The 27,078-nt window shown below is 38.0% G+C and overlaps 1 protein-coding gene across 1 annotated transcript in view; it reads right to left on the reverse strand.

Moving 5' to 3' along the window:
* The window catches only part of LOC107092661 (partitioning defective 3 homolog B-like), a 105,577-nt gene extending 80,824 nt beyond the window's left edge, over positions 1-24,753 (reverse strand). Inside the window, exons 1-2 of the mRNA XM_015387258.1 lie at positions 24,644-24,753; positions 22,560-22,949 (exon numbers count right to left, since the gene is read on the reverse strand). Coding sequence (XP_015242744.1) covers positions 22,560-22,810 — 251 coding nt within the window. The 5' untranslated portion in view covers positions 22,811-22,949; positions 24,644-24,753. The remainder of the gene's footprint in view (positions 1-22,559; positions 22,950-24,643) is intronic.
* Positions 24,754-27,078: the final 2,325 nt, after the last annotated feature.

A 27,078-nucleotide genomic window follows, 5' to 3' on the forward strand; every position in this document is an offset into this window, starting at 1 on the left:
ATTGGTAGAAATATAATAGATTATGATATGAAAAGCAAAGGAAGTTGTTTCTGGTTATTTTGACAGTTATCATGAGCTAAGATGATGAATTATGAAACAGATAAACAATTGAAAGGTTTTCCCTCAGATATTACAGATATACCACTACAACACAGAGCTGCTGTCATGTATCTGGTAAGTCAGATACATGCAGTGTCCACTCAAAAATAAAGATATTTATTATATATGGTTTGAATCTATTTTAAAACCTCCTTATAGAATATTAATGTCATTCATCTGTGAGGTCAGGAAAAGAAAGAGAGAAGAGAGGGAGGTCTAATATTATGTAAAACAGCCACTTCATACCAAGGGCTCAATATTGGATTTTTGTCTATACAGAAATCAGTGCATTAGTAAGATGTTTAATTCATGTAAATACTGGTTTGACCTAATGGAGAATATGAACACAGGCAGGAACAAGACAGACATGAGGTAAGAGATGACATCCTGTATGTAGAAGACCAGCGAAAACTAGATGCTGAGAATGGTTTCAAGTCCTTCTGAGAAATTAAGTGCAGACAGACGTAGCAAATCAATCTGTCTTGAGAACTGAGTCCATAGAAGCTACTTCTGGGGTTGTGTATTTTTTTATGGGACAGGTAGAGAAGAATCTGATAAAACTTTTGTTTTTAATTCAATAATAGACAATCACCCAAATTTCTAAGAAATCAAACCTAAATATGTTTTCCTCTTTAGATCTCACAGTCATTTAGACGCAGATAAGATCTTAACAATCTCCACTCACCCATTACTAAAAGTGCAGAATTTGGGACTTAGACTTATTTACATCTGAGTGCTTCGGAGTATTATGAAAGTCTTAGTGTGGTTGTCTTCTAGCAAAAGGTGCATAATGCCAGTTTTCTCCCTGTGTGGCACTCAATAAGTGAGAACTAGAAAATGGTAAAAAAATGGTAAATTGTAAAAAGTGTCAATGACACAGGACCTATTTGATGAACCCAGGCAGCAGAAGTAAGATCTTATGCAGTATAAAATACCCTTTTTCTGGGTTAAAGACAAAAGAGACATTTTAATATTGCAAAACAAATATTAGATATGAAAGATTACTGCATCATGTCGTTCCACAATACTTTGCAATTGGACCTGTTCACTTTGAAACACACATCACAGACTTGTCATAAGTAGTCTTGTCATATGAGAGAATATGAATCCTTGCCTAAAATTGAGTTTTATGCAGATGAAATAAAACCATACTTATATTTTTTGTCAGAACATGGCAGCTGCAAGTATGTAGCAGCTGTCTCAAAACGAGCATTGTTCATCCTAAAAGTAAATATATCTCATTTGAGCATCATGACATGATGCATCTAAGAACAGAGCATGGCTTCAGTCTTTGTGATATGATTTTTTTTAGGAGATGTGCAAGGATCTGTAGGCTAATCAAACACATGTTTTGTCTAACCAAAAAGTCAGTTCTTACACATTCAATCATCATCTCTTAATACTCAGATTCAAAAACCAGTTTTTTTTCCTATAAAAAAATATCACATTTAAATGGCAGATTTCATGACACTGCTGTGGTCCTGATTGCTGCCTCTAAATAATACAAAACACCCAGAAAAGTAGTTGTAGCCATTATTTGCCTACTTAGAGTAATACATTAATTGATTTTTCAGAAATGTCTTATAGAAATTTCTTTAGCAAACACTTTCTCTCTTTACACCTCCAAAGCCATAACAGGCTTCATTCACACTTGCACCTGTCCCATCTGGACAGAAAAATAAAACAGATTTAGCACTCGATCTGTGTGCCAAGGTTGCTATTAGAAAGCTTTAATGATGCTCAGCACTTGTAAGTAGATTTGGCTAAAAGCATGTAAAATATCTTAATGCAGATGTAAATATACAATGTTTCTAGTAAAATATCTTAGACTTAGGCAGATTTATTTTGTCATTTTGTATACACAAGTGTACACAAAAAGAAATTTCGTTAAGAACAGGTCTTCAGACAATTTCATTTTTTTAAAAGTGGAGCATTGAAAACAGTAAAAAATACACAAAAATATCTAAGGTGTGTCTCAGCAGCGACTGTCTCAGCAATGACTCGTCTCAGAAGTGACTTAGTCTAAGCGACTTGTTCTCAACAATGACTCGATCTAAGCAGCTTCTCAGCCTCAACAGTGACTGAGTCTCAGGAGCAACTCTGTCTCGGCAGCAATCGGTCTAAGCACTGATCTCTGTATTGACTTGGTCTCAGCAGCGACTCTGTCTCAGCATTAACCCAATCTCAGCAGTGACTTAGTCTCAGCAGTGAGTCAGTCTCAGCAGCATCTAGGTCTCAGCAGCGACTGTCTCAGGAATGACTCGTCTAGTGAGAGATTCGGTCTCAGCGAGTGACTTGGTCTCAGCCATAACTCGGTCTCAGCAGCAACTAAGCCTCAGCAACTACTCAGTCTGAGCATTGACCCGGTCTCTACAATAATTCATGCTCAGCAGCAACTAGGCCTTAGCAACTACTCAGCAGTGATTCTGTCTCAGCAGTGACTCTGTCTCAGTATTGATCTGGTCTCAGCAGTGACGCCCAGAATTCCCTCTCCCTAGACATATCCTCCAGCTCTCTGGGGGAAGCCCGGGGTGTTCCAAGGTCAACCAAGATACATAGTCTTCCCAGCTTATCCTGGACCTTCCCCTGGGCCTCATCCCTGTAGAATGCGCCTGAAACATCTCCAGAGGGAAGCAACCATGGAGCATCAGACACAAATATCTGCGTCATCTTTCACATTCTTTTATTCATGATGCAGATTTCATGACCATAGGTGTAGGAAGAAACTGGCCGACTGGTAAATCAGGAGCTTGTCTTTTTGCCCAGCCTTCTTCACCACAATTGACGTTCATATAATAGCAGGTGCCACACCAACCCGTTTATAGATCTCCCGCTCCATTTTCCCCTCACTCATAAACAAGACTCAAAGATACTTGAACTCCTCCACTTGAGGCAGGAACTCTCCTTGAACCTAAAGTGGACACACCACCCTTTTCAGGTCAAGAACCATGGATTCATATTAGGAATAGCAAAACCTTGTTCTGCTGTTTTACCTTCAGTCTTGAAAGGAGGAAGCAAGCAGAACTACATCATCCATAAGAAGCAGGGGTGAAGTCCACCGGTCCCAAAATCAGATCCCATCTGGCCTTTGGTGTCACCTAGAAACCCCATCCATAAAGATTCTGAACAGGGCAGGTGAGAGGGGGCTACCTTATGGGAGTTCAGCATAGTCTGGGTACAGGTCCAACATTGCCGACAATGCAGACAAATTCCTGCTTTGCTTGAACAGCGACCAGAATGGTTAAAGTAAATGTTTTATTTGTACTGTTTGTACTCAAACTGTAATTTCCTTCTGGGATTATTAAAGTATGTCTGATTCTGATTATTAACTTTTTCTTTACAAAATTACATGCAAATTATGACTATCTAACTTCAACTTGATTTTTACAGTAGTCAAAATACAGCAGATATTTCCTTCAAGGAAAAGGACTCTCTTCCATGGTCTCTTTCTCAAAGTTCCCCGCACACAACCAGGGAAGCACAGCAAGATCAATCTCTGGTTCCTGCTCTGTCACACCAATAATAATTTCATAAATGTTTAAAACTCTGAATGGAAAACTTGCCATAGCTGGTAATAACCCTGCCATTAATAATTAAGACTCCTGTTCCATTAATAACAGGATGACAGACGCCCAAAGAAATATCAGTATCCACTGTAAAGTAAAGAAAAATGTCCCTGCCATTAAAATCCATAAATATTTACCACACTGGTTTGATCATTTTTTATCTGGACTTACAGCCCTAAAAAACTGTCTTCTGGCATATTTCAAAATAGTATTTGAATTTTACTCAGGAAAAAAGGACATATATATTTAACATTCATTTCTAATGTTGTAATGTAAGACCTGTCAGGATCTGCAGTGAGCTAATACATACAAGAGAAAATATACTATGCTTAGGTTTAAATTCACTTGGAGACAGTTTACTTATTTTATCAGTTTTGTCTATCCAGTGGTAATACATATAAAATATATTATCAGTTCTGCTTAACTACAGACAGCGTAATAACCTCATTAATAATTCAAATTTCCTGAATATATGGGAATCTTCATGGTGGTATACAGGGAAACGCAATCTGGGTGTTTCTTTATCTATTCTTTACTATAAAGAAAAGCCCAAAATGTTAAGTTAGTAGATGAAAAGAGACATATTAAGGCAAATGGCAAAAAGGGTAAATCTCTGTAACTTTCTACAGATGACTTTTATCTGTAAGGTTTAATAAATATGACATTAAGTTGCCTAAGGGTGTTTTGGTGTGGTGGTTCTGCCACCAATGCAGCTACAGTAATGGTGCATGGAAGGCTTGGGTGCACAACAAACAGGAATAGAAAAGCACACAGGTGATTTATCACCTCATACTAGAGGTGACACCTGGGAAATATGTCACTTAGATTGTTGGCTCTGTCTGATTTATAAAGCAGGCTGAAAGGGAGATTATACCGTGCATCAAAATGAGAATCTACAGCAACTAATAAGATGGCAGAGAATTGGCCGCACAAGGTGATTCTCAAAATCCTCAAGAAAATAATCTGATTATATCAATAAGAAATTAAGCTTGAAATGTTTATTTCTGAAATAAATGAGGGATAAAGACATTTTTAATTAATGACTAACTAATGTACATCAGTGTCATTGAACTTACCCCATATTTGATGCACAGGCTTCAAAAATCTTTTTCAGGAATCATATCTTCTATTGTGCCTCATAAGCACACTCTATACATAGTAGGACCTTCCAATCGCCACTGTACCACAAATGTGAACAATGCCTCAAATATTTAGATGCTGTTTGAAGGACTTCCTTGGTACGTCGCTTGCTCATGTTTTCTGTAGTTTTGTGCTTCTAACTTCTAGCGGATATACTGTACTGGAGTACCTCTACAAGAGATCAACTCCTGAGCATTTGGGAGTCCTCTGGACAGATTCTCTCCAATCTTTGACTGCAGACCAAAGCTACTAGAAACAACCCTTTTGGTAACCTGATGATATCCTCACTCATAGACTTTATAGATAAGGACCTACTAGTCCCCTTCTTTACTACAGTCACTCTGCCTGATTTGTACACATCCATGGCTGTGTGGTTTGGTTCATCTATATAACAGGACAGGTTCAAACTGCAATGAACAAACAGGTCTACAAAGAGGAACATCGGGACTGACCTAGGGCCAACAGAGGAGATTCTAACATTTCAGCTGACCCCACACATGCTGGTCAGAGGTTGTTCAATCTCTTACCTTCAGGGAAGTGCTACAGAGCGCTAATGGCAAACATTAACAAACAGAGAGACAGTCTTTTCCCAGGCTGACTGTCTGTTAACACCTCAGAGTCAGGGTAGTTATATACTGCAAGAACAATAAAGGCTTTTGCACTGCTGCAACCTGGATTACTCCTTTTATTTATTGAAAAAGAAAGTCATTCTTGTACACACTGCTGTTAACCTGTTTTTATCTGGCCCCCTTTAAGGTTACTTTTTACATAGTGTGGTTTTAGTCTGTAATACAATATGAGCAAAGAAAAAACAAACCTCAAATTCCTTGTTTGTGCAAATGTTGTCAATAAAGTGGATAGGGACACTGCATACTAACAATGACTTTTTTCACTATTAGTGAAAACTCACACATAATTACTCATCAAAATACAGAAATGTAGTCACCATATAATCACTGTAATGTTATGAGTGGTCGAAGATCACCCCACACCAGCAAAACACCACCACAATTGGCTTATACCTTAGGATTACATAGAAATGTATCCAGCCCAACCCCAATCAACACTATTCTCCAACTGGAATCCCAATATGCTGCCTTACACTAGATACTCAGAACTCTTACGGACCTCTTAAACTCCATCAGGCATAATAACACCCTTTAGAAGACCTTGCCACTACTCTGCAAAGATGCTTCATGTTTGGGATTTTTCTTGTGACAACAGTTATTATTCAGAGTAAGGTTGCCCTTAGAGAAAATAAACTGTGGTTTCCGAACAGTAGAGTTCATGACTATTTATTTTTGTGACAGATTTTAAATAGAGATGATAAGAAATGGGATTTTAAAATGAAAAACCTGCAAAGGGCGACTGACCTTCAGAAAATCAAAATGTTCTGTTATTAGCACAAAGTCATGGCAGCATTTTAAAAGACAAAAAAAAAAAATCAATACTGTTGGAAAAACAAACTGAAATTGATTTGAAAGCTTAGGAGATGTTACGTTCTGTTTAGACATGATTCATATTAGGTAACAATTTACATCAATCAATTGAGGAGACAAAAGACAATTCTACAGAGGACTATCTCGACCTTTAAAAGGCAAGGGCAAAGCAGGACTGATCTTTATTCAAATAAGGCCTGTTTTTTTATGACTAAAGTACAAACTGGAAACAAAGGACTTAAATATGTTGGGTTTAAAAATAAATGCTAAGAATGGATTATTTCTTTATATATGCTGCCACAATCAATAGGAGGTATAGATATATAGCTTCATACTAACAGATGTTGACAAGCTTTTTTTTTCTACACTGAAAAACATCTCCTCATCTGTTTGCTCTCCCTGGTGTGTAGTTATAGAGCAGAGGATCATTATCAGTCCTGTCTAACAAAGATCTACTCCACCACAATAACAGACACAGGTCAATGCATGAGCTCTGCAGCTCGTGGTATCTTTTTTCACCATCTTCCACCCATCTCCTTGGTCTCATATTCACAAACACTATTGTTTTCGAGATACAAAACAAAAGAACTAAACTAATTAGGTTGAGAAATCGCCCATCGCCTGCAAGGATCCGAGACTTTATTAACTTTATCAATTTCTTTCATGACGACCATCCAAGAGAAATAAATCTTCACAATTTAAAGATTCTCTACAATCTGAAGTTTTTTTCTGCAACTTTATATTTTCTGTTTCCCTCAACTAACCTAATCATCTATCTCTACCTTGATAACATTCATCCCTCTATCCCTCCTACTTTATCTTAATCTCTTCATCATCTGCTCATCTTCATCTCCGCTATCCTTCCTCTGTCCCCCTCCCTCGTCTCGCCTTTCATCTCATCTTTTTCTTCCTAATCGCCCGAGCTTGTGCTTGGGCTCTAATTAGTCGACATCTCTGCTAATGAAGTTTGACAACAAAAGACCACCAATGCTGGCAGGTGGGTCAGAGGGGTGGAAATAGAGGGGTGAGAACGGAGACGGAGAGGAAAGAAAGCCTCTCACACAGTGCGGTAGTGTATTCAGTGGGAGCCTGTTATATAGGCTGTCAGGCCTCTTGGTTTCTTTCTTTTCCTCCGCAGGCTAACAGGAAGTGACACTTGTTTTTAAGATACATCTGACAGGATATGACACAACCTCTAATACGGTGCTGTCTACGCACGGGGAGTAATTAGCACTCTATCGACTGCCATGACATCAATCAGACTAGCTGTCCAAATGTCGTACTCAAGAGAGGCACCCGCGGTGGCAGAGGAGGGTGGCATCCTGTCGTGATGAAAATCAGTGTCTGTGCGAGTGTGGCAGGGACTGAATACTAACTGGCATGACATTATTTGGACAAGTCATCTGAATATGCATGCTTCTATATATACTGTATACATGAGTTTGGTACAGGCAGAAACAGAGGCAGTGCTACAGGTGGTAAGGTCCCTAGCACAGAACAATGCTGGAAGACTCTGCCTTTTTTGACTCTACAGATTGTAAATGGCTTAAGCATTGCTTCCTGCAGGTCACAATAACTGAGAAACTATAATTTCAGTGGGGAAAAACATTCGTTTTCAGAAGGTAATAAAATGCTCTTGTTGGAACATACCAAAAAAAAAAAAAAAGACGGACAGAAAGCAGAAAGAGACCATGAGGGATAGCTTGATTGCATAATTGTGCAGCCCCCTTATAACAACAGTTTGCTTTAGGGACTTCTGATTCCTTTTCATCATTCTGTCTTTTTTTAAATCACACCCACTGTTGCTTACAGAGAGTTTGGGATAGTACAAGTGAATTCTTAGTTAAAGCTAATTTTGGAATAAAAAATACTTGATATTGAAGTATCAGAAAGGATAAGCACACAACAAGCTCCACAGCATTTTATGTAAAACTGCGGCATAAAGAAGAAAGTGGCAATAACTGAAGAACATTTAGGAAAAAGTGACATTATAAGAACTGGACATTTATCCAAAATGATATTAATTTAAAGCTTAAATTAGTAAGTTAAATGAGAAGACAGAGTAGCAAAACTATCCAACAAGAACTGGTTTTAACCAAACTATAATGATTATCTCCCATATTCTCCATATGTCTGAACTGAGAGTTGAAATTTTAGAAACAACTTCCTAAGAACATCCAGATCAAACTAAAATCTTGCAAAAGATTGCTAAAAAATAAATAGTTTTCCAATAGTCTTGCCAGAGTTCAGTTACATTTGACATATAATACTTGTACTTACCTGTGAATCTGAAATGTCACCACAATCTGGGGTCTCATCTCTTTGTAACCATATGTTGTTGTAGCTTTCACATTAGTTTTTATTTAACTATCGATATTATTAAAACAGTTTTATACTTTTTGAGAGCAGTTTTTGTTTTCATCAGACAGCTGTACAACATTCCATGCCATTTTGCATGTTTATTTTAAACATAGACATAAAAACAATTTTTTAGTTTCAGTCCATTTGTCTGACTGGATTAAGTGGATTAAAAGCGGCCATAGGGTGCCTGACTGCTTAATAAGGAACCAGCTAAAAATCTATTTAAGGTTCTAAAAATACTTAAGCTCTCATTTGAACATTTTTCCTTTGGATCAAAATGAACTGTACACAAAAGGGTGAATTGATTAATTATTTTTAATAAAGTGAATGTCAGGAAGCATGCAATGATACCTATTCACCTTCTAAGTTTTGGGTCTATTCAATGTGAGAAACTGATGAAGATCTGACTGGAACCATTTCTAGATACTTTAGGTGTCTCCGTGCTTCTGGTTTGACTGTTTATGCCACAGCAATAGTTGTAGCTGACCGGGAACTATCTTGGTACATTTTCATACGAGCCAAGTTGGTTCTTTAATTATCTGCAAATTGGTATTAAATCAGGAATATCATAAACTTGGTATTTACAGGTATGGATGTTTAAATTATAACTTTTTTAGTCTCTGTGGAGCAGAGAAATTTTTTTTCTACATTTTCAAGTCCTTTTTTCTTTAGAATTATGGACTCGTTGGTACCCTTACTCTTAAAGACCCAGAATAACTTTTGTGGTTTCCTACAAATTTTATTCAACTGCTATCATACACAGCAGTGGTGGAGATATCTGGCAAATACAAAGAAGCCACAAATATGTAACCCCTGCAAATTATTGTGTATAATATCTTTAAGAACTCAATGAAAAAAAAGAAAAAAAAAAAAACATAAAATCCTATGTTACTGCAACATTTGATTTCCCTTTGGGATAAATAAAACATTTTTTTATTGATTTAATTAAATAAAATCCTTGTTCTTTATTCCATCATCAAATCCTCAGACAGAGGCCCATTTCTCAACCAAAACAGCAAAAAGGATGGGAGTTTACTTTAGGTATTCTTTGCATATATACATACAGTTAGGAGGTCAATAATGTAAGTAAAAAAAAAATTGTTTGGGAAGCATGCTGGGAAAAATACCTTCTCTATTCTTCCATCAAAGCATAGATAATGTTTTCTAAACAACAATGGGATTTTTAATCTAAGCATGTGCCAGAATGGAATGCGCTTTTCCGCAATGGACAATTTATGTTGGTTTGACAAGAAAGAAAGGAAAGATACATGGAAAAATGCATAATACCCAGCATCATTAACAGCCTCTTTTGTTACAGATTTGTCCTTTAAAAGCCACATGAATTTCATCAGGATAAATATGATCATGGACTCTTTGAAATACGGTAAAACATTTTCTTTTTTTTAACAGTGTCCTGTCTGGCAATGTGGCAATAAGAATATAGTCTTGATGTCAAAAAAGAGCCCAACAGATTTTGCTTTCACAAGTGGAGCAGTAGGGCTATCGTCTTAGTTTTACGCTTGATTTATGCATATAAATAGCTTTATTATAAATCATGCAGGAGTATTACAGATTATATGGACACTGCAATATAAGTAGAACAGGAAAGGAAAAATAGGAGAAAAGATTAAAGAAAGAGGAAATAAAAGGGAGATAATGATAAAACATCTTCAGTCTGCTTCATCACCTGCAAAGAGATGTAAAAAGAACAGCACAACCAATGGATATAGTATAAGAGATACAATAAAGTAACACCTTGTACTATCGCTGAAGTATAAGTAGTATTATTTAATCTGACATATATACTGTGGTAGCTGAAGATAAGAATATAGGCTTTCTGTATGGAAGTCAATATCTAAGTACTTGGACCCAAGCTCCTGTAGTTGTTTGTTAGAGTGCACCTGTGCATGTAAAGTTTATCAAAAGAGAAAATGCTCAATAGTGGTTATGAAGTGCCGAAGACGCACCCCCCAAGATCACCGAGGCGAGCGCCGGGGGACCCAGACGTTCCAGAGAGCAAAGGCTCCCAGGAGGGGCCAACCCAGGAAATCCGACCCCCCACCAAGGGAGGAGGAGAGACGACCCCGAGTAAATACCCCAGCCACCACCAACCCCGGGAGCCGCGGGGACGAGACAGCAGGCTCCGCTGGCAGCCAGCCGCCGGCAGCCAGCCACCCTGAAGTAGATCCGGCCATTGGCTGGGCCCTGGGAGCCCAGGCCCCTGCGGAGCAGCCGCCAGGAACGAGCCAGTACCCACCGAAATACAGTAAAACTTTAATGAAAAAATGGTGGTCTTGGTGTGAAAACTAAAAATGGGCTGGCATCAGGTCTAAATGATTCATATAGGGCTGAATTTCCACCTATTCACGTGTTCACCAAACACAAAGTCCACCGACTTTCATGGCCATCTTAACACACATGTAGAATAACAGTGTGAACAACCTGAGACTGTTTGNCTGAATTGAATTGAAAATTAAGTACCTGGAGCCAAGCTCCTGTAGTTGTTTGTTAGAGTGCACCTGTGCATGTAAAGCTTAACCAAAGAAAAAATGCTCAATAGTGGTTATGAAGTGCCGAAGACGCAGGGGGACCCAGACGTCCCAGAGGGACCCAGAAAGCAAAGGCTCCCAGGAGGGGCCAACTCAGGAAATTCGACCCCCCACCAAGGGAGGAGGAGAGACGACCCCGAGTAAATCCCAAAGCCACTACCACACTGGAAACCCTGGGAGCCGTGGGCTCCGCTGGCAGCCAGCCGCCCTGAAGTGGATCCAGCCATTGGCTCCAGGGGCGCCACGGGAAGCCCGGCCGGCCCCCGAGAGCCGAGGTCCTGCGGTGCAGCCGCTAAGAAAAAGCCAGTACCCGCCGAAATACGTTACATAAAAAAATGGTGGTCTTGGTCTATTCACGTGTTCACCAAACACAAAGTCCACCGACTCTCATGGCCATCTTAACACACATGTAGAATAACAGTGTGAACAACCTGAGACTGTTTGAGGAAAAATGTTCCAAGAAAAAAAAAAACAGCCCAGATCACTGCGACGAGCTGTCAAACAGGCATACTAAACCATATGCACAGTACATATAAAAATAGAGCAGATGACAAAACAGTGGGAACTGTATTGACAGTGAAATACAATCAACATAGTGATATCGAGAAAGACATTTAAACAGTAGTTGTGATAGTTTAAAGATTGATTATGATAAAAATTATTGCTTAATGGGGAATTCAGGTGGTCTCCGAGATATGGCCCTGGTCACATGCATTCATAGACGTATAAACAGCTTGCTGCCAGTGTTGCTCATCAAACTACAGATTTAGAAGAGAATAGCGCTGGACTCCCATTGAATATACTGTTACAAGGCTGGCCTTTGTATTACTTATTCCTGACAATATTTTGTCCAAACATTTATCTTGTATGATAACCTATCTAAAGTATAATTAAGGACTAAAAGCAACAGAATTAAGTGGATTTTAGAAAGCATCCCATTTATTAATGTTATGTTGCTTTTTAGGGAAAGAGGACTTGTACGGCGTGTGTGTTTACAGAGATAAATGGTTGGAAAATCAAGTTTTAATAGCATTAAAGTGGGAGACATTACTTATGCCATAACATAATTTTCTTATCTTATTAATTTTATGAAATGAATTACCTCCTGATGAGCTTGAATATTTAGGGATTAGGTTGCTCTGTAATAGGTACTTTGAGAGTTAAATTTCATAAGTTCAGACAAAGTAATTGTAATGTCTTGTTGGTTTGTAGGTTTCTAGCCTACATGCAGAATTAAACAGAAACCAGTTAGTTTTAATGTATTTGTTCAGAAAAGTAACAAGAATCTGGAAGTGGAGAACTACGGGAAGTCAGTTGAACTTTCTGGTTTATCTAAGGGGAGAGACCAGATTAATCAGGAAGGAGTTGGAGGCATTTTTTTTCCTGGTTCGTTCGAAACACGCCCCATAATCACAGCTCTATGGAGCAGTATCAGACTCATATTCTGACTAGAATTGAGTCGGACTACGTCAGGCTAGATATTTGCATCCTGGATAAATAATTATCATAGGGACCAGAATTTCTCGAAAATCTCTTTAAATCTATATTTGAAGGGAGAACCTAATATGTTGGTCAGTTGGTGAATACAGCGTGTCATTGTCAAAATCACAATGTATTGTTGTTAAATCTCTTCAAAATCCAGGGTACATTTGTTACACTAGAACTGAGTTGAATATATTACCTAGACTAGTAGAAAGTCAATGCTGAAATGTAATTTACCTTAAGGGCAGACCTTCCTGCATTGAGTTATCCAAGAAAAAGTTATATCAATAGTTTGCATAATTATTATGTTAAAACTACAGCATTTGTTGCCTTTGTGCAGATGTTCAGTTCAGTTCATCTGCAAGATTCTGATTAATATATAAAATCTATGGAAACATAGCATTTGCATTTTATGTTGAGTTGACTGCAGCATAGATTATGTAGAAGTATTCAACAAACATATAGTCTTAGACAAGTCTAAGTTTGAGTCTAAGACTTAAGTCTAGGTTTGCAGAATACTGCAAAATTTTGCAGTACAGGCTGGAGAATTTTAATGCTTTGTTTTGCATTGTGGCCCAGCACCTTCACAATCCACCCTTTGGTACAGTCAAGTCAAAATGCATTCCAAAGGCAGAGAAAAGGTCATGCTTACGGAGCTCTGTCTATCCAAAATTTAGAAATAAAAAAAAGGAAATCTAAAATAGCCCAGTATATTGCTTATTTAATTCATCAGATTTTCGGTGTACCGTCCCTGTTTGAGCAACTGAAATATCTGATGCATAACAGTAATAACAGTATAAAAGAAGAGCGAAGCTGTTCCTTTGTGTACCATGTTTGAACCCCCCCCCCCCCAAAAAAAAAAGTTCTGTAATGAGGCAGAGTGTATGTGCCGATGTATACTTTTCCAAGTGTATGCTTTTTGTAGGACGGATGTCCTTTGCTTGGAATTTATTTTTTATTGAGAACTACTTGTGCAAATACTAGCAGCGGAAATCATAAATGAGAGGAAGAGAGTGCAACAAGGGGGAAGAGAGAAAGAATCTATTGAAGGAAGGAGGTCTAAGGGGGGGAGGAAGGGATGCACACACGAGTGCCTCTTGAGAGCTTTTTCTTATTAGCCAGGCTGAATCACACACTTTGAATCCGGAAAACACACTCTGACCATTTTCTAGTCTTTCTTCCCATTACCTCCCCCTGCCTTTACAAACAGCCTCTTCAGATTCTTCCATTTTATTATACTTTCTACTGCCAGTTCTCCATTCAGTTTATTCTTTACTTTTTCCTGCCTTACCTTTTACTCTTCATTTAAATTCTTCTTTTCATTCACCCTGGATATTCACTGACCAGCTCCCATGGTCATTCCTTTTATACACCTCTGTCTACTGTACCTCTTTCTCCAATCTTATCTGTTGAACTATACCAAAGCACCTATTTAGCCCATTTACTCCCTAAATCCCTTAGTACCTTATTTTTCTCCAATTCTTTCCTAAGTTGAAACCCTTTCCAAGTGTATACAGCTGTTCCCGTATAATCATATATGCAGTGTAAATTTAATTGCCCACATAAGGTTCTAAACACCCTCTGTTGTTCCAGTTTTGCACCATGCCCCTTTTAATGCTATTTCAAAACAATCTTTTTCTGTTCCTACTATTTTTTACCTTCAGTGTCTATTAATAAAAATAATAATAACTTACTCACATAAAATAAATATATTTCAGATCTATGTCCATACTTCCTAAAAATATCCTTTCATCAATAATAATTTTTGCTTGCCAGTGATCTAGCCTCGCTCAATGCCCCAGGCCCTAGAACTGGCGGGCCAATCACAACGCAGAGATGTGTTTTGAATTTTAGGATGCAAAGCGGGCGGGGTATTGAGGGCGTGACGACAAAGCTCTGCGACACCGGAGAAAGCACAACAAGGAAGATGGCAACAACTATTGAACAGTTCTCGTTTGACTCGGCTTCGGAATCAGTTTTGAAAGGACTAGACTTTGGGGTTTTCGTTGAAACGTGAGCAGAAAGAGGCTCTACGCTCATTCATTTTTAAGAAGGAGGTATTCGCCGTTTTACCGGCAGGCTGTATGTTTACACTCCCCCATCAGCTTTCTGTCGCGCTTACTACGTCACAGTCTGTTGTGCTCATTGGTCAGAGCGCAACAGACATGGTTAGAAAGACAACTGGTTGTTCTCATCAACAATCTTCCGATGTCTAATTCATCGGGGACAGACTAAATTACACATTTAATCTCACATTTAATCTGGTTTATCAGGCAAGGATGTGACATAATTCAGTGTGTAGGAAAGTAATACCAGAGCGTTATATTAGCATGTCGGCCTATATGCTTGTGTTATTAAAATGCAAGATACACATCCAACAGTATATCTGTATACCCACAAGGGTGTAAAGGAAATATATATTTACATTGGTCAGAAACAGTTTGGTCAAACATGTATAAGTGCTGGTGCTCTTTGAGCCAAGAAATAACTAACTGGCACTTAGGGCACAAAAGCATAGGGTTAATTTCACACTTTAATCATTTTTTGCATGGTGTTTATATAGGAAAATGAGAATAGACACTCTTGGTCATTTTGAATAGTTAGTTTTAAATGTTCAGGACACATGCAAGAAAATGTGTGACCATTTTAACAATGATCAACTAAAAAGATTTTTTGATATACGGTACTCTACTAGATTTAAAAGCTGGGATTAAGAGTCAGCATTGCTGCAGATAAAAGCATACCTGTACATTTTCTAATTTAGATGAATCAGATAACTAATTTTCCATCTAATGAAAAATAAATTTGATTCACATAGAAAAAAAATTAAGTATTAATACCTAAATTAATGCAATATAATTCTTAAACCAGCCCTTAGGTTACTCCCTCTACAGCAGTTTTTTACTGCACATTTAGTTTCTGAGGGGTCAATTTCTCATCCATTTATGAAGAAAAGTAATCCAACTACCCAAAGCTAACAGCATTATCTGGGTAAGGAAAAAAAAAAAAAGACACATCTAGATATATGGCAAAGGCCCAGCCATGCAATTGCTAATTACCTACAAGACTAGATGAATGTGCAAAAGCTCACTTGGACAGACCTACCTGGCTTCCCCTAAAAGCGCTCTCTGTTGTATTTGTGTGTATAGGTCTTGTGTGTTTGTGTAAAGGAACGATAAATATACAAGCTTGAGGCTGAAAAATGTGGATATTTCCCTGGAAAAATATTCTCAGGTTTGTGCAACACTCAATGAGCCGATAGGTTTTCTCTTTAATTAACATGGAGGAAAGAGAGATTCTCAACTGAGTAGCCAAGCAGCACAGTTACAGCTCCTTTCTCCCTCCTTGTATTCAGATAATATGACATCCAATTTTCTCTTTTATTAATAGTTTTCCAGTAATGGATTTTAGGTAAATGTATTGTTTTTGTGATGGTTGAATTCAATTAGATTCTATTAAAGCAAATACATCACAGCAAAAGTGGCAGATATATTTTTTTATAAGGGCCTTTGTACTTGATTTGCATAGGTTAGTAAAGTGATCTGCCAAACTACCCAAAAATAATGAAACATCTTTAGTATGTTTTTTCCAGTTCAGTACTAATCATGTAGGGAGCAAATTATTCAGTCTGTTGGCAGATTATTTAACTAACCTACTTAAAAGAAGCACCAATACATTTATTTTAAGAAATGTGTACCGGTACCTATTTTTAAATCAATTTTAGCAGCAGATGCCTTTTAGAAAAGTAAATGTGAATTTGTATTCAGTTATATGTAGCTTAGCTCAATTCAAAACTACGGAAGAGGATTAAGGCCACTGAAAAAAATAAAAGGTAACTAAATTTAAAATTTTATTTCAGTTTAACATGGGAAATTCTGACTGAATTCTGACAATAAAAAAAGTCAGAATTCTGAGATTAAATTCAGAATTTTGAGATTAAATTCAGAATATTGAGAAAAAGTCAGAATTCTAAGATTAAAGTCAGAATTCTGAGAAAAAGTCAGAATTCTAAGATTAAAGTCAGAATTCTGAGAAAAAAGTCAGAATTCTAAGATTAAAGTCAGAATTCTGAGAAAAAAGTCAGAATTCTGAGAAAAAGTCAGAAGTCTGAGATTAAAGAATTCTGACTTTTTTCCCATACTAAACTGAAATAAAATTTAAAAATCAGTTAACTGTTTTTTTTTTTTAGTGGCTCTAATCCTCTTCCGTACGAAACACCTAAAACACATTTGTACTTTTAGTGATTTTACAAAAACTTTTAAAGTATGAAAGAACCAGTTATGAATCAATGTGTATCCACATTGGTGGCATTTTGTACATGCTTTGATACCTTTTGGTTCAGTAATTTTCTATAATCTACTAATTCTGTTGGCATGGTTACTGCTTTAAAATTGTACCAAGGATTAAAAAGTTGAAACTTTGAACTTGAATAGATTTATTATCTATTTATTATCCTCCCTACAGTATAAAGAGCCTCTATCAGATCCCAGAGAAAGTGAAGATGACAAATGTTCTGTTTGAGACTGGGCAGCCCTGACCTTCTCCCACTTGTTGCTGAAAGAAGGATACTACTCTTATCAATACCAATGCAACTAAATTAGACATTTTATGATTTATTTATTACTGTTTAATATAAAATACGTAACCTAAGAAAATTTTAAATAAAATATACATAAAGTGGTGTACAAGCTGATGTATAAAGTGGTGTATAAACTGACAGAAATGTGAATTTGCCATCTAACTGCTTATAGGCATCCATCAGCTTTAGTTTAGAGCAGGGATAACATGATGGATCAGTAGATTTATGATACATGTTAAATAACCAATTCTGAATTATGACTACATTATAAGCTGTCAGTAAGGCCAACGCATCCAATATGTGTAGTTACTGTAAATTCTAAAAGGAAATAATACTTTAATGCTTAATTTTTAAAGGACAAACTCATTTTTTCGAATGAAATGCTTAACAAATCCCCAATATGAGCTTCTGCTTTTATGTCGGGGTTTCTCTTTGTTTCTTGTTCGCTGCTTTTACACATGTGCTACAGTGGCCCTCCATCCTGCTCTGCCAAGCTCACTTCACTTGGTCTCTCAAGGCTGATTGTTTTCTAATTGGTGGAGTGCCAGAGGTCGTGGTTGTTATGGTAACCTGTGAGGGGTACTTGGACGGGTTGGCTGGTGGTGGTTGGGCGACGGGGTGGGGTGGTGGTGAGGAGGTTGCTCAGGAAAATTGAGGGCTGCTCTCATCCAAGGCTTAGCAGGTCACTTCAGAAAATAGACTGGATAAGTGTTTGTACATTTACTCCTGATGAAAACTCATTTCCATGTAAGAAGATGTTTTAATCTGTCTATGTTTCTCTTATGATGTGTTTTAAAACCAGGGTTAGATCTAGGCTGAAATTGGGTTTACTTATGCCTTCAACGGTCAAATCTAAAAGCAGACTGTCTCTTTATGAACTTTAATATGATAAAAAGCAAAACATTAACCTTTGTTTTCAACCAGTGGAAATAAAACACTTTAATTCATTTGCACCTTAACAGAAGTTGTCAAATTTTAAATATGATTATTTAAAAAATGAGTTCATATAATGGGTGATTGGAATTGTAAACCATCTAAAACAATCAAAAAATAAATAAATAAAATAGTAAAACTGTGGACACAAGGGATATAATATGAAGAGGAAAAAAATAGAAAGTTGGATTAGGCGGCAATGCATAATGGATGCATGGGTACATAAACCCTGTATGAACTTTAAGTATTGTATTTTCTTTGTGTGGATCTATCAATGCCCACTGTAAACTCTGTAGTCCAAATAGAATGCCAATTGAGAATAACACAAAATATTATACCAGTATTTAAGTTCTCCCACCTGAGTACTTTTAGACCCTTTTTAAGTAAAGGTAGATACATTACCTACAGATTTATAGCAGGTATATCCTTATAAGTCCTCTGTAGTGCAATAGAAAAGTACCATCATCTTTATATCGATGCGCATGATGTTAATATTGAAAAAAAGTGCCTATACTGCATAAAAGATAATTGCTTATCATGCCTGCCCTCCCTGCCAAAAATACAATTTCTCAATGCTTGTCTGTAAATGGTTTGGAGCGCAGAGGAGTTTTAAGAGATGTTAACTTTGAAACACCAGCTGTAGTATGAGTCAGATTTTTAAGGCATGCTTGAGGGGGGGAAATATTAAAAGAAATGGTCTCTGCTGTTCCCTAATAAAATCTGATTCATTTATTTGATCCAAAAGCAGGAAGATATAAACACTGTTTAGTTTTTGGGGTTTTTTGCAATGAAACATTCATTTGGAACATTCCTCAAATTTATCACATATTTCATGTTTACATTATACCATAAAGCTCTATTTAAAACCTCGATAAACCAGAGAATGAATGGATGGATGGATGGATGGATGGATGGATGGATGGATGGATGGATGGATGGATGGATGGATGGATGGATGGATGGATGGATGGATTTCTGTTCTGACTCTTGAAGGAGGCAGTCGCATTTTCCTGCTGCTCTGCAACTCCCTGCTCTGTCCCTGCTTTGTCATGTCTTGTCTTTCTTAGCCCTCTCTTCATATGCCCAGAATTCAAAATATGGTCAGCTGGTCTCTCAATGCAATTGATGGATACTTGATGTATCTACAATTACAGAGGAGGTCAGCAAGAGAAGACTTGAAGGCTGAAGGAACATTCCTGTGCAACACATATACACTCACCGGCCACTTTATTAGGTACCACATGCTAGTAACAGGTTGAACCCCCTTTTGCCTTCAGAACTGCCTCAATTCTTCGTGGCATAGATTCAACAAGATGCTGGAAGCATTCCTCAGGGAGTTTGGTCCATATTGACATGATGGCATCACACAGTTGCCGCAGATTTGTCGGCTGCAAATTGTAGCCTCAGTTTCCTGTTCTTAGCTCAAAGGAGTGGCACCCGGTTTCGTCTTCTGCTGCTGTAGCCCATCTGCCTCAAAGTTCGACGTACTGTGCGTTCAGAGATGCTCTTCTGCCCACCTTGGTTGTAACGGGTGGTTATTTGAGTCACTGTTGCCCTTCTATCAGCTCGAACCAGTCTGGCCATTCTCCTCTGACCTCTGGCATCAACAAGGCATTTCCGCCCACAGAACTGCCGCTCACTGGATGTTTTTTCTTTTTAGGACCATTCTCTGTAAACCCTAGAGATGGTTGTACGTGAAAATCCCAGTAGATCAGTAGTTTCTGAAATACTCAGACCAGCCCTTCTGGCACCAACAATCATGCCACGTTCAAAGTCACTCAAATCACCTTTCTTCCCCCTACTGATGCTCGCTTTGAACTGCAGGAGATTGTCTTGACCATGTCTACATGCCTAAATGCACTGAGTTGCCGCCATGTGATTGGCTGCTTAGAAATTAAGTGTTAACGAGCAGTTGGACAGGTGTACCTAATAAAGTGGCCGGTGAGTGTATATTATATATAAATGCAGTACTATAGGGAAACGCATCACGTGGGCCCTTGGCATAAAAATGTGCCAACGGCGGCATTCTGTGGCATGCATGGCCTCAGTAAATTGTTCCCCCTGCCAGCACCCCCCTCTGGATCTTTAAAGATCCAGAACTTACTAGTCATGGCTGTGTAGGATATCTGATATAAAGCAGAATACACAGACAATCTAACATATTTAAATAAGTGGCTATGATAACAGGAATATTAAACAGACATTAATTTAATTGTTTATCCAGGTTAACTGACCATTTATAAGCAGCTTTACACTGTTTATAATTCTGACGATTTTTTCTGTGTTCCCTATCGTTCTTATCATGTCTTGCCATATTCAATCCTTTATCACTTCCATTCAGATCTATACATACGATCTAGGTTTCTTGGTTTAAGTATTTGTATCATCTGCCTCACTTGGCAGTTGCTATTGTATCCAATCTGCCTGCATTTGGGTCGAATGCCAATATAATATCATGGTATATCAGCCCGTAGCAAAAACGATTAACTAGGAACTGAAAGCTGAAATCAACGACGCCCCCTCCACAGCTGTATACAAAGCAATATGAAGTTGAAGAGAAGTGTTCAGTCATTTGACATACAGCTTGTAATTTGTTAGTAACTATTTTGTGAGCATTTTAAAGACCCTGAAGTTGTGGTTTTACAGTAGATTTAGTTAAGACAGACATTTTACTCCATGTCATTTAAAATATCCAATAAACCGTTTCATGGGAGCTGAAAGCAACACCTTCCGAAAATGCAATAAATATAAAAATACCACTGTTGTCGTACAAGAAACGTTTTATATATTGACTTTCTTCTTTTTAAACCAGTGCTAAGACAGGTCTGTACATTTTCTTTTAAAGCATGTTCATTCAGAGCTTGAATGCCTAAAGTGAAGATAGATACAAAATTTGCTTGTACTGTTAACAGTAATAAACCTTTTCCCAAAGTGCACCACTTAGCCAAATAAACCGCTATTCTGATTTGCATCTACAGGAAGGACAAGCTCACCGCTACTTTGGGGCGACTTCATTCCCAGATCTGAGTTTCAACTTCAAAGGAAATTGATTGCAGCAGTTTTTGCTATTTTACTGGCAGTTAATCGGTTAACTGGTTCCCAAACACAATGTTTGCATTTGGAAACCAATTATCCAGTTTGACATCAAAATGTTTGAGAATTATGAAAAGAAAATCCCACTAACAGAAACCAACAAAATATGCTGACTTCTAACAACTTATCTTTTGATTCCCCAAGATATGTTCACACACGATCTGTAGCAAGCAGGTGTTCATTTTAGTGCAAACAGCAATACCTCCCTGCTTTGCTAATATACCGATGGAAGGGAGTCCATGGCAATCCTGTTTATCTCTGTATCCCACATGCCTCCAGTGGCTCTGACCTCCCTTAATGCACACATGCAGACACCACTGCTGACACACCACCTTCTTTTTCCAGCCACATCGATTACTGTCAGCCAATACCTGCACTTCCTTTACTCTGCATCATCAGGTTTCAGGAAGTGCTGATAAATGAATGGCACTTTCTGTTAAGACAGTCGGTCATGGTTAAATGACTCCAAAATCAAGACATCGTCCGACTTTTGTTACGTCTGTACGGAAATGAGTGAATCTTTGAAAACAAACACTGAATATATTGAACCAAGAGAGGAGCTAAGGAACAAAGTGGCACCATGTTCCTGTGCAACTTCTCTGAAGCCAAAACAATCCACTGAGCTCAATATCAGACTTATTATGTCATATAAATAAAAGGAAGTAGTTTCTTAAGAAAGAATGTCAAGCTGTCTGGGATTAGCATATTTAGCTACAAATGTCAGCATGCAAGCCAAAGCAAGCTGAGTACATTTACATAATCCAAATTACATGTAGGGAGGGCAGGGATTTTGGGACCAGAGTGTAAAACCCAAAGTTAAAGTTAAAGATGTAGATTTTCTAAATTACAGAAAACACTTTCTTTCTGTGCTTGCAACCTAAATGGAGATTATTATATGTAAACTTTCATTACCTGTCTAAACTTCTTTAAATACATGTATCCCTATTTTGGAATATAAAACAGATGAGCTGGTGAGCAAAACTTTAATTTCCTTTTATTTTAATATGGATCTAAAAAAAATCTACAGTAGGCCTTGAAATCTGTGTGATTTTACATGAAGACAGAAACAGATTAAAGGCTAAATGGAGGCTGGAGCTGTCCGTCAAGATGGTCTTTTGATCTTGATGGTCTTTTATTATTTATTGTTTTATTTTTAAATATTTCATATATTGTCTTTTATTCAGTAATCTATTTCTTTGTTTTGTTGTTTTGTGTGATTATTATTGCAGGTTATGTGTTTAGGAAATTGAAAAAAAAAAAAGAAAAAAAAAAACAGTTTTAAGAACCACCTTTTGATCCAAAATAAAAAGCTTCCTACCTGTCCCCTACATGTGGGGGAGCTGGCGAAGGGCTAAGCGGTGACGCAGCTCCAGAACCTCTCGGTTTGTTAACTTTGGCATACAGCCTATCAAGGGGGTCATCGTCTGGGAGAACTCCAGCTTCGTTAGCATGCTTCCCATGTGCTGGGAAGCTGGGGGGGCCCTGTGGTGAAGGTGTGCGTGCGTGAGCGTGCTGAACTGCACTGTAGACGGGCGACTGAGGCAGCGGCGGCGGCGGCCCTGAACCCATCTCTCTGTCCCTGAAGGACTGTATTCTGGCATAGTTTGGGTCTGCATCATCATCCTCGAAATGTGGATATCCTGTGCCTCCGCCACCCGGCTGCTCTCTAGACAATTGTTCACGCAGCTCAGGATGCCCTGCTTCAATCCTTAAAGAGAAACAAAGGACCAATAAACAAAAAACAATAACTCCTTGTTATTAAGCTGCAGGGGGAAAAAATGCAAACTATAGTCATGATAGAAATGTTAACCAGATAAAAAAAAAAAAAAACTTTTAATTTGCATTTTGCACTGTTGGATCTTAAAAAAAAGTTTCTACATAGACCTTAAAAATAACAAAAAAAAACAGGAGACCAAAAGCTTTGAGTAAGCAATTTAGAAATTGAAAGTTATTTTAGCATTTCAAAAGATCCTCAGGGTCATGGAATAAAATATTTAAGCCTTAGACCAAGAAAGATCTCACCTGCGGTGAGCCAAATAATCCGAAAGGCTGTCCATCGAGAAACGGGACGATCTTCGTCCAAAATTAAGGCTGACTGCACCCCAATAACCATAAGAAAAGCTTAAAAAACAAGAATCATTTTCAAAGCGCCAAAAAGTTGTTCCTTTGCATCGTGCAACCAAGCACCAACATGGGATCATCAAAGCTGGCGAAAAATAAAAGTAACCTTGATGGTCCTGATGGCTTCCATTGTTAATGGCATGACAGAGAGATGCCACCTTAGTTGTTAGCTGTTTAACACGGTGTAGTGGTGGAGGTGCCATCATGATCTGGGGTTCTTAATATTTCTGAACATTTGCTCAGAAATGAACAAATGTTCTGAACATTTAAGCATTGTGAGGAGGCATCAAACAGCAGCTAGTTATGTGCAGAAGTTGCAGCAGATGTCTGCTGTGTGGTTAAGATTCAAATCTGCCGTCGGACCAAGGCTTTTTTCCACGTCAACATGATTAATTTAGACCATCATGCACGTTACCCTCATCTGTATCCAACTGAGAACATTACTTTTCATTTTTTGGTTGTTATTTTTTTAAAAGGGGGGTGTTGCAGTGAATCAAGTTTACTAAAATGAGCATCAGTCTCAGACTGCAGATGTCCTTCATGAAGCACTTAGAGCAATATTCCAAAATTAAAACCTTTTTAAGATCCAAAGTTGCAAAATGCTAATTTATGCAATTTTTGATCTGGACTTAAGACTTTGATCCAGTGTCTACAGAAAACATAAGCCCCCGTCACACCTTGATGATCTAGACCAGCAAAAATGCTGGCATAAGTTATGAGCACAATGAAGTACGCCGATGCATGCTGAATCACTCTGAAACACGCTGGTAAACGTCGACATACAGCAAGTACGTTGAGAAACTTTGAGGTTTTCTCGACATACATGTATGCCAGCATATGCTCATACATGGGCCATAAGTTACAGGTAAGTTATTTGATTGTTGACCCACATTAAGTGAAAGTTACTCATATGTCTAGCTTATCCAAAACCTATGAGTAACTTATGCATAACCTATCAAGACACTCAGGACACTGGCTTGTGGCATTTCATGGAAATTACGCTGCCGTGCGTTATGCATAAGTTGTTGGACTCGTTATAAATACTCTATGTATACGCCCAAAATAAAAAAAATAAATAGAAAGTCCAGCATATGCCAGCGTTTTAGAAGATTCTGGGAAATCAGGCTGGTTAAATCGACAAGTTGTTACAAGGGCTTAACAAACAAGAGCTATGACAGAAGAATATTTCTATTTAAAATCTGCAGAAGTAAAGCAAGTAGACTGTTAGCAAAGCGTTATGCAACAAGCTTGCAAATCTTTTTTCCAGAGAAAGCTTCTGACCTCTCTCTCTCTTCTTTCAACCTCTCCAGCTCCAGGTCGCTCAGAATGTCTGATTTCTGTCGCTGCAAAGCCGCCTTTGCCTCCTTCTTCTCCTCCTTTTTCTTTCCAAACCTGGACATAAACAAACACAGATAAAAGTATGAAGAAAAAAACATATAAAACAATAAAATAGAAACTTTTTTTAAAGGTTTACGAGCCATATGATATTTTAAAAGTAGACAAAACAATAAATAACATCAGCAGGAAGTTTTCACCTTTCTGACCCTTAAAACTTTGCAGACCTTATAATCCTGATAAACTTGTATCTTGGAGAGGAAATGTGTTCCGATCTCTAAAGATTTCTCCATTTTCTAATTTAGAAGTTCTCATGTAAAACATGTGTTAATACTCTCCCTAAATGCAGCTGAAAATAGCAGAAGCATATTAAACTTTGCAGCGCAGCTACACAGCGGGTGTACAGTGGTGAATTGAGCCAGTCAAACCTGCTAAATAGTTAATATGTCCAACACGCCAACTGTGACCTTATAACACAGCTAATGTTTTATTTATCAAGTGAATTTATTGATGAATTATCCCTCTGTCTACATTTCCGCTATGTAATACTGTGGACATTTTTGAAGTATCACTGCTCCAGCTTATGTTTTATTTAAAAGCAAATCCGGTGCTACATTACACCGAGGCTGGCTTGTTGTTTTCGGTTTAATAAAAACAAAAGTGCACTTTGAAGACTGGGGTAATAGGTTTCTTTGAAATGCCTAATGTGGACTGGGGGGTAAAGCCTATTTACCACCCATGGAGGAGTGGCTCAATGGGCAATGAAGGGCTCCAATCATCTGTGTGTATTAACAGCATGTGTGTGTATTTGCCACACAGGGGACAGGCCTTACTTTAATTACAGCTACCTACAGAGGCTTACCCTTTCTTTCAAATCTCTCCTCCCTGCACTTATCCCTCCTTTCACCGTCATTCCTTGTTCACATTTTCCCCTTCTTTATAGAACTGTTTCTCTTCTCTGACTTTGGATTCTTTCCGTCTCTAGATTAACTCACTTTCACCACACCTTCCCATTTTTATCAAGTTTTCCTCTCTCACGCTTTACCCTGACCTTCTCTTGGGCTGATACCTATCCTTACTGTAAATCCTTTCCTGCCTACTCTGCAAAAGTTTAAAAACAATAATGCAATATTCCTACTGCAGCAGCTACACACATCACTATTGTTTGGGATTGATAGCACTGAGCCTGCTGCTGTAGCAGCATAAAATAAAACATCACTGTTTTTATTTTTTAAAGAGACTTGAAAATCCCACCAGTTTGGTCACATTATAAGCAAGCTGACTGCCCCACAAACCTTTAAAGAACTGGTGCCTCTTTGGAGTGCAGTGAACTCCAGCAAAATACCAAAATACTTAGCCACCAGTGCACCAAGTACAGTGGTTATGTTTTCTCAGTACTACTATTTTACTCAAAGTAGTTGGTCCCTCTACAGTAAACTTGATACATAATATCACTCTTTCAATCCAAAATTGAGCAAAAAAGCTACATTTTCAGGAAAATCCTTTGTATTATATAAGACTCCCTTAGCCATTTTACCTGTGTACGCATCCAAGAAGTGGTATGTTTACATAAAATCTTAAAGCGGGAAATAACATGATAGGGTCTGGGCCATGTACATGATGAACAACTTTCTAGAGGGACAGACACTTCTCAGGGCCTTCAGATTAGCTGAAGGACACTGCATAGATAATTTGATTGATGTCCAAATAGCTCTAACCAAGCTTTACATCACAAACAACAACAATAAACATCTGATGCAGGGTGTTTGCTGCCCCTGAGCTAAGGACCAGTGGAGACGCAATGTCTAATGTTTTCATTTGACTGGAAGAGTCTGGATTTGGCAGTTGTTATGTGATCAGTACCATACCTTAAGGCATTGTGTCATATGTATAGTGTGATGGTGTTAAGGTTTGGGGTAATCTTCCGAGAGTCGGACTTTGCCTCTTTGCTCCAGTGAAAGGAACTCTTGTTTGCCTTTCCAGTCATAAGGACAAAGGGAAGGTTAACATCCAATTAAGCCCTGGGGATTCACCAACAAATTAATCAATTCAGGATAAATGCTGTTCTATTAACCCACAGTTGGCTGCAGCAGATGGTACTCTTACTAAGCCTGGTTCTGCAGTTAGTTTCTTTCTTTCCACTGTTTGCTTAGTTTAAATAATTGCAGCAGAAACAACAACCCACTGCTGGGCCTCTTTGGAGGACTACTTAACAACATGTATTATACATTTAAATAAACTTTATTCAATTATATAATAATTTCGATCTAAATCTGATTATATGACTGGATCATATAGTAATGTATTGGATTGATTTGATTATGGGCTAAAGTAGATTCCATTTGAGCAGGGGAGGGTTTAGTATCCTATATTTTGGCTGG

Source organism: Cyprinodon variegatus, unplaced genomic scaffold, assembly GCF_000732505.1.
Source record: "Cyprinodon variegatus isolate N-32 unplaced genomic scaffold, C_variegatus-1.0 Scaffold389, whole genome shotgun sequence".
Taxonomy (NCBI): Eukaryota; Metazoa; Chordata; class Actinopteri; order Cyprinodontiformes; family Cyprinodontidae; genus Cyprinodon; species Cyprinodon variegatus.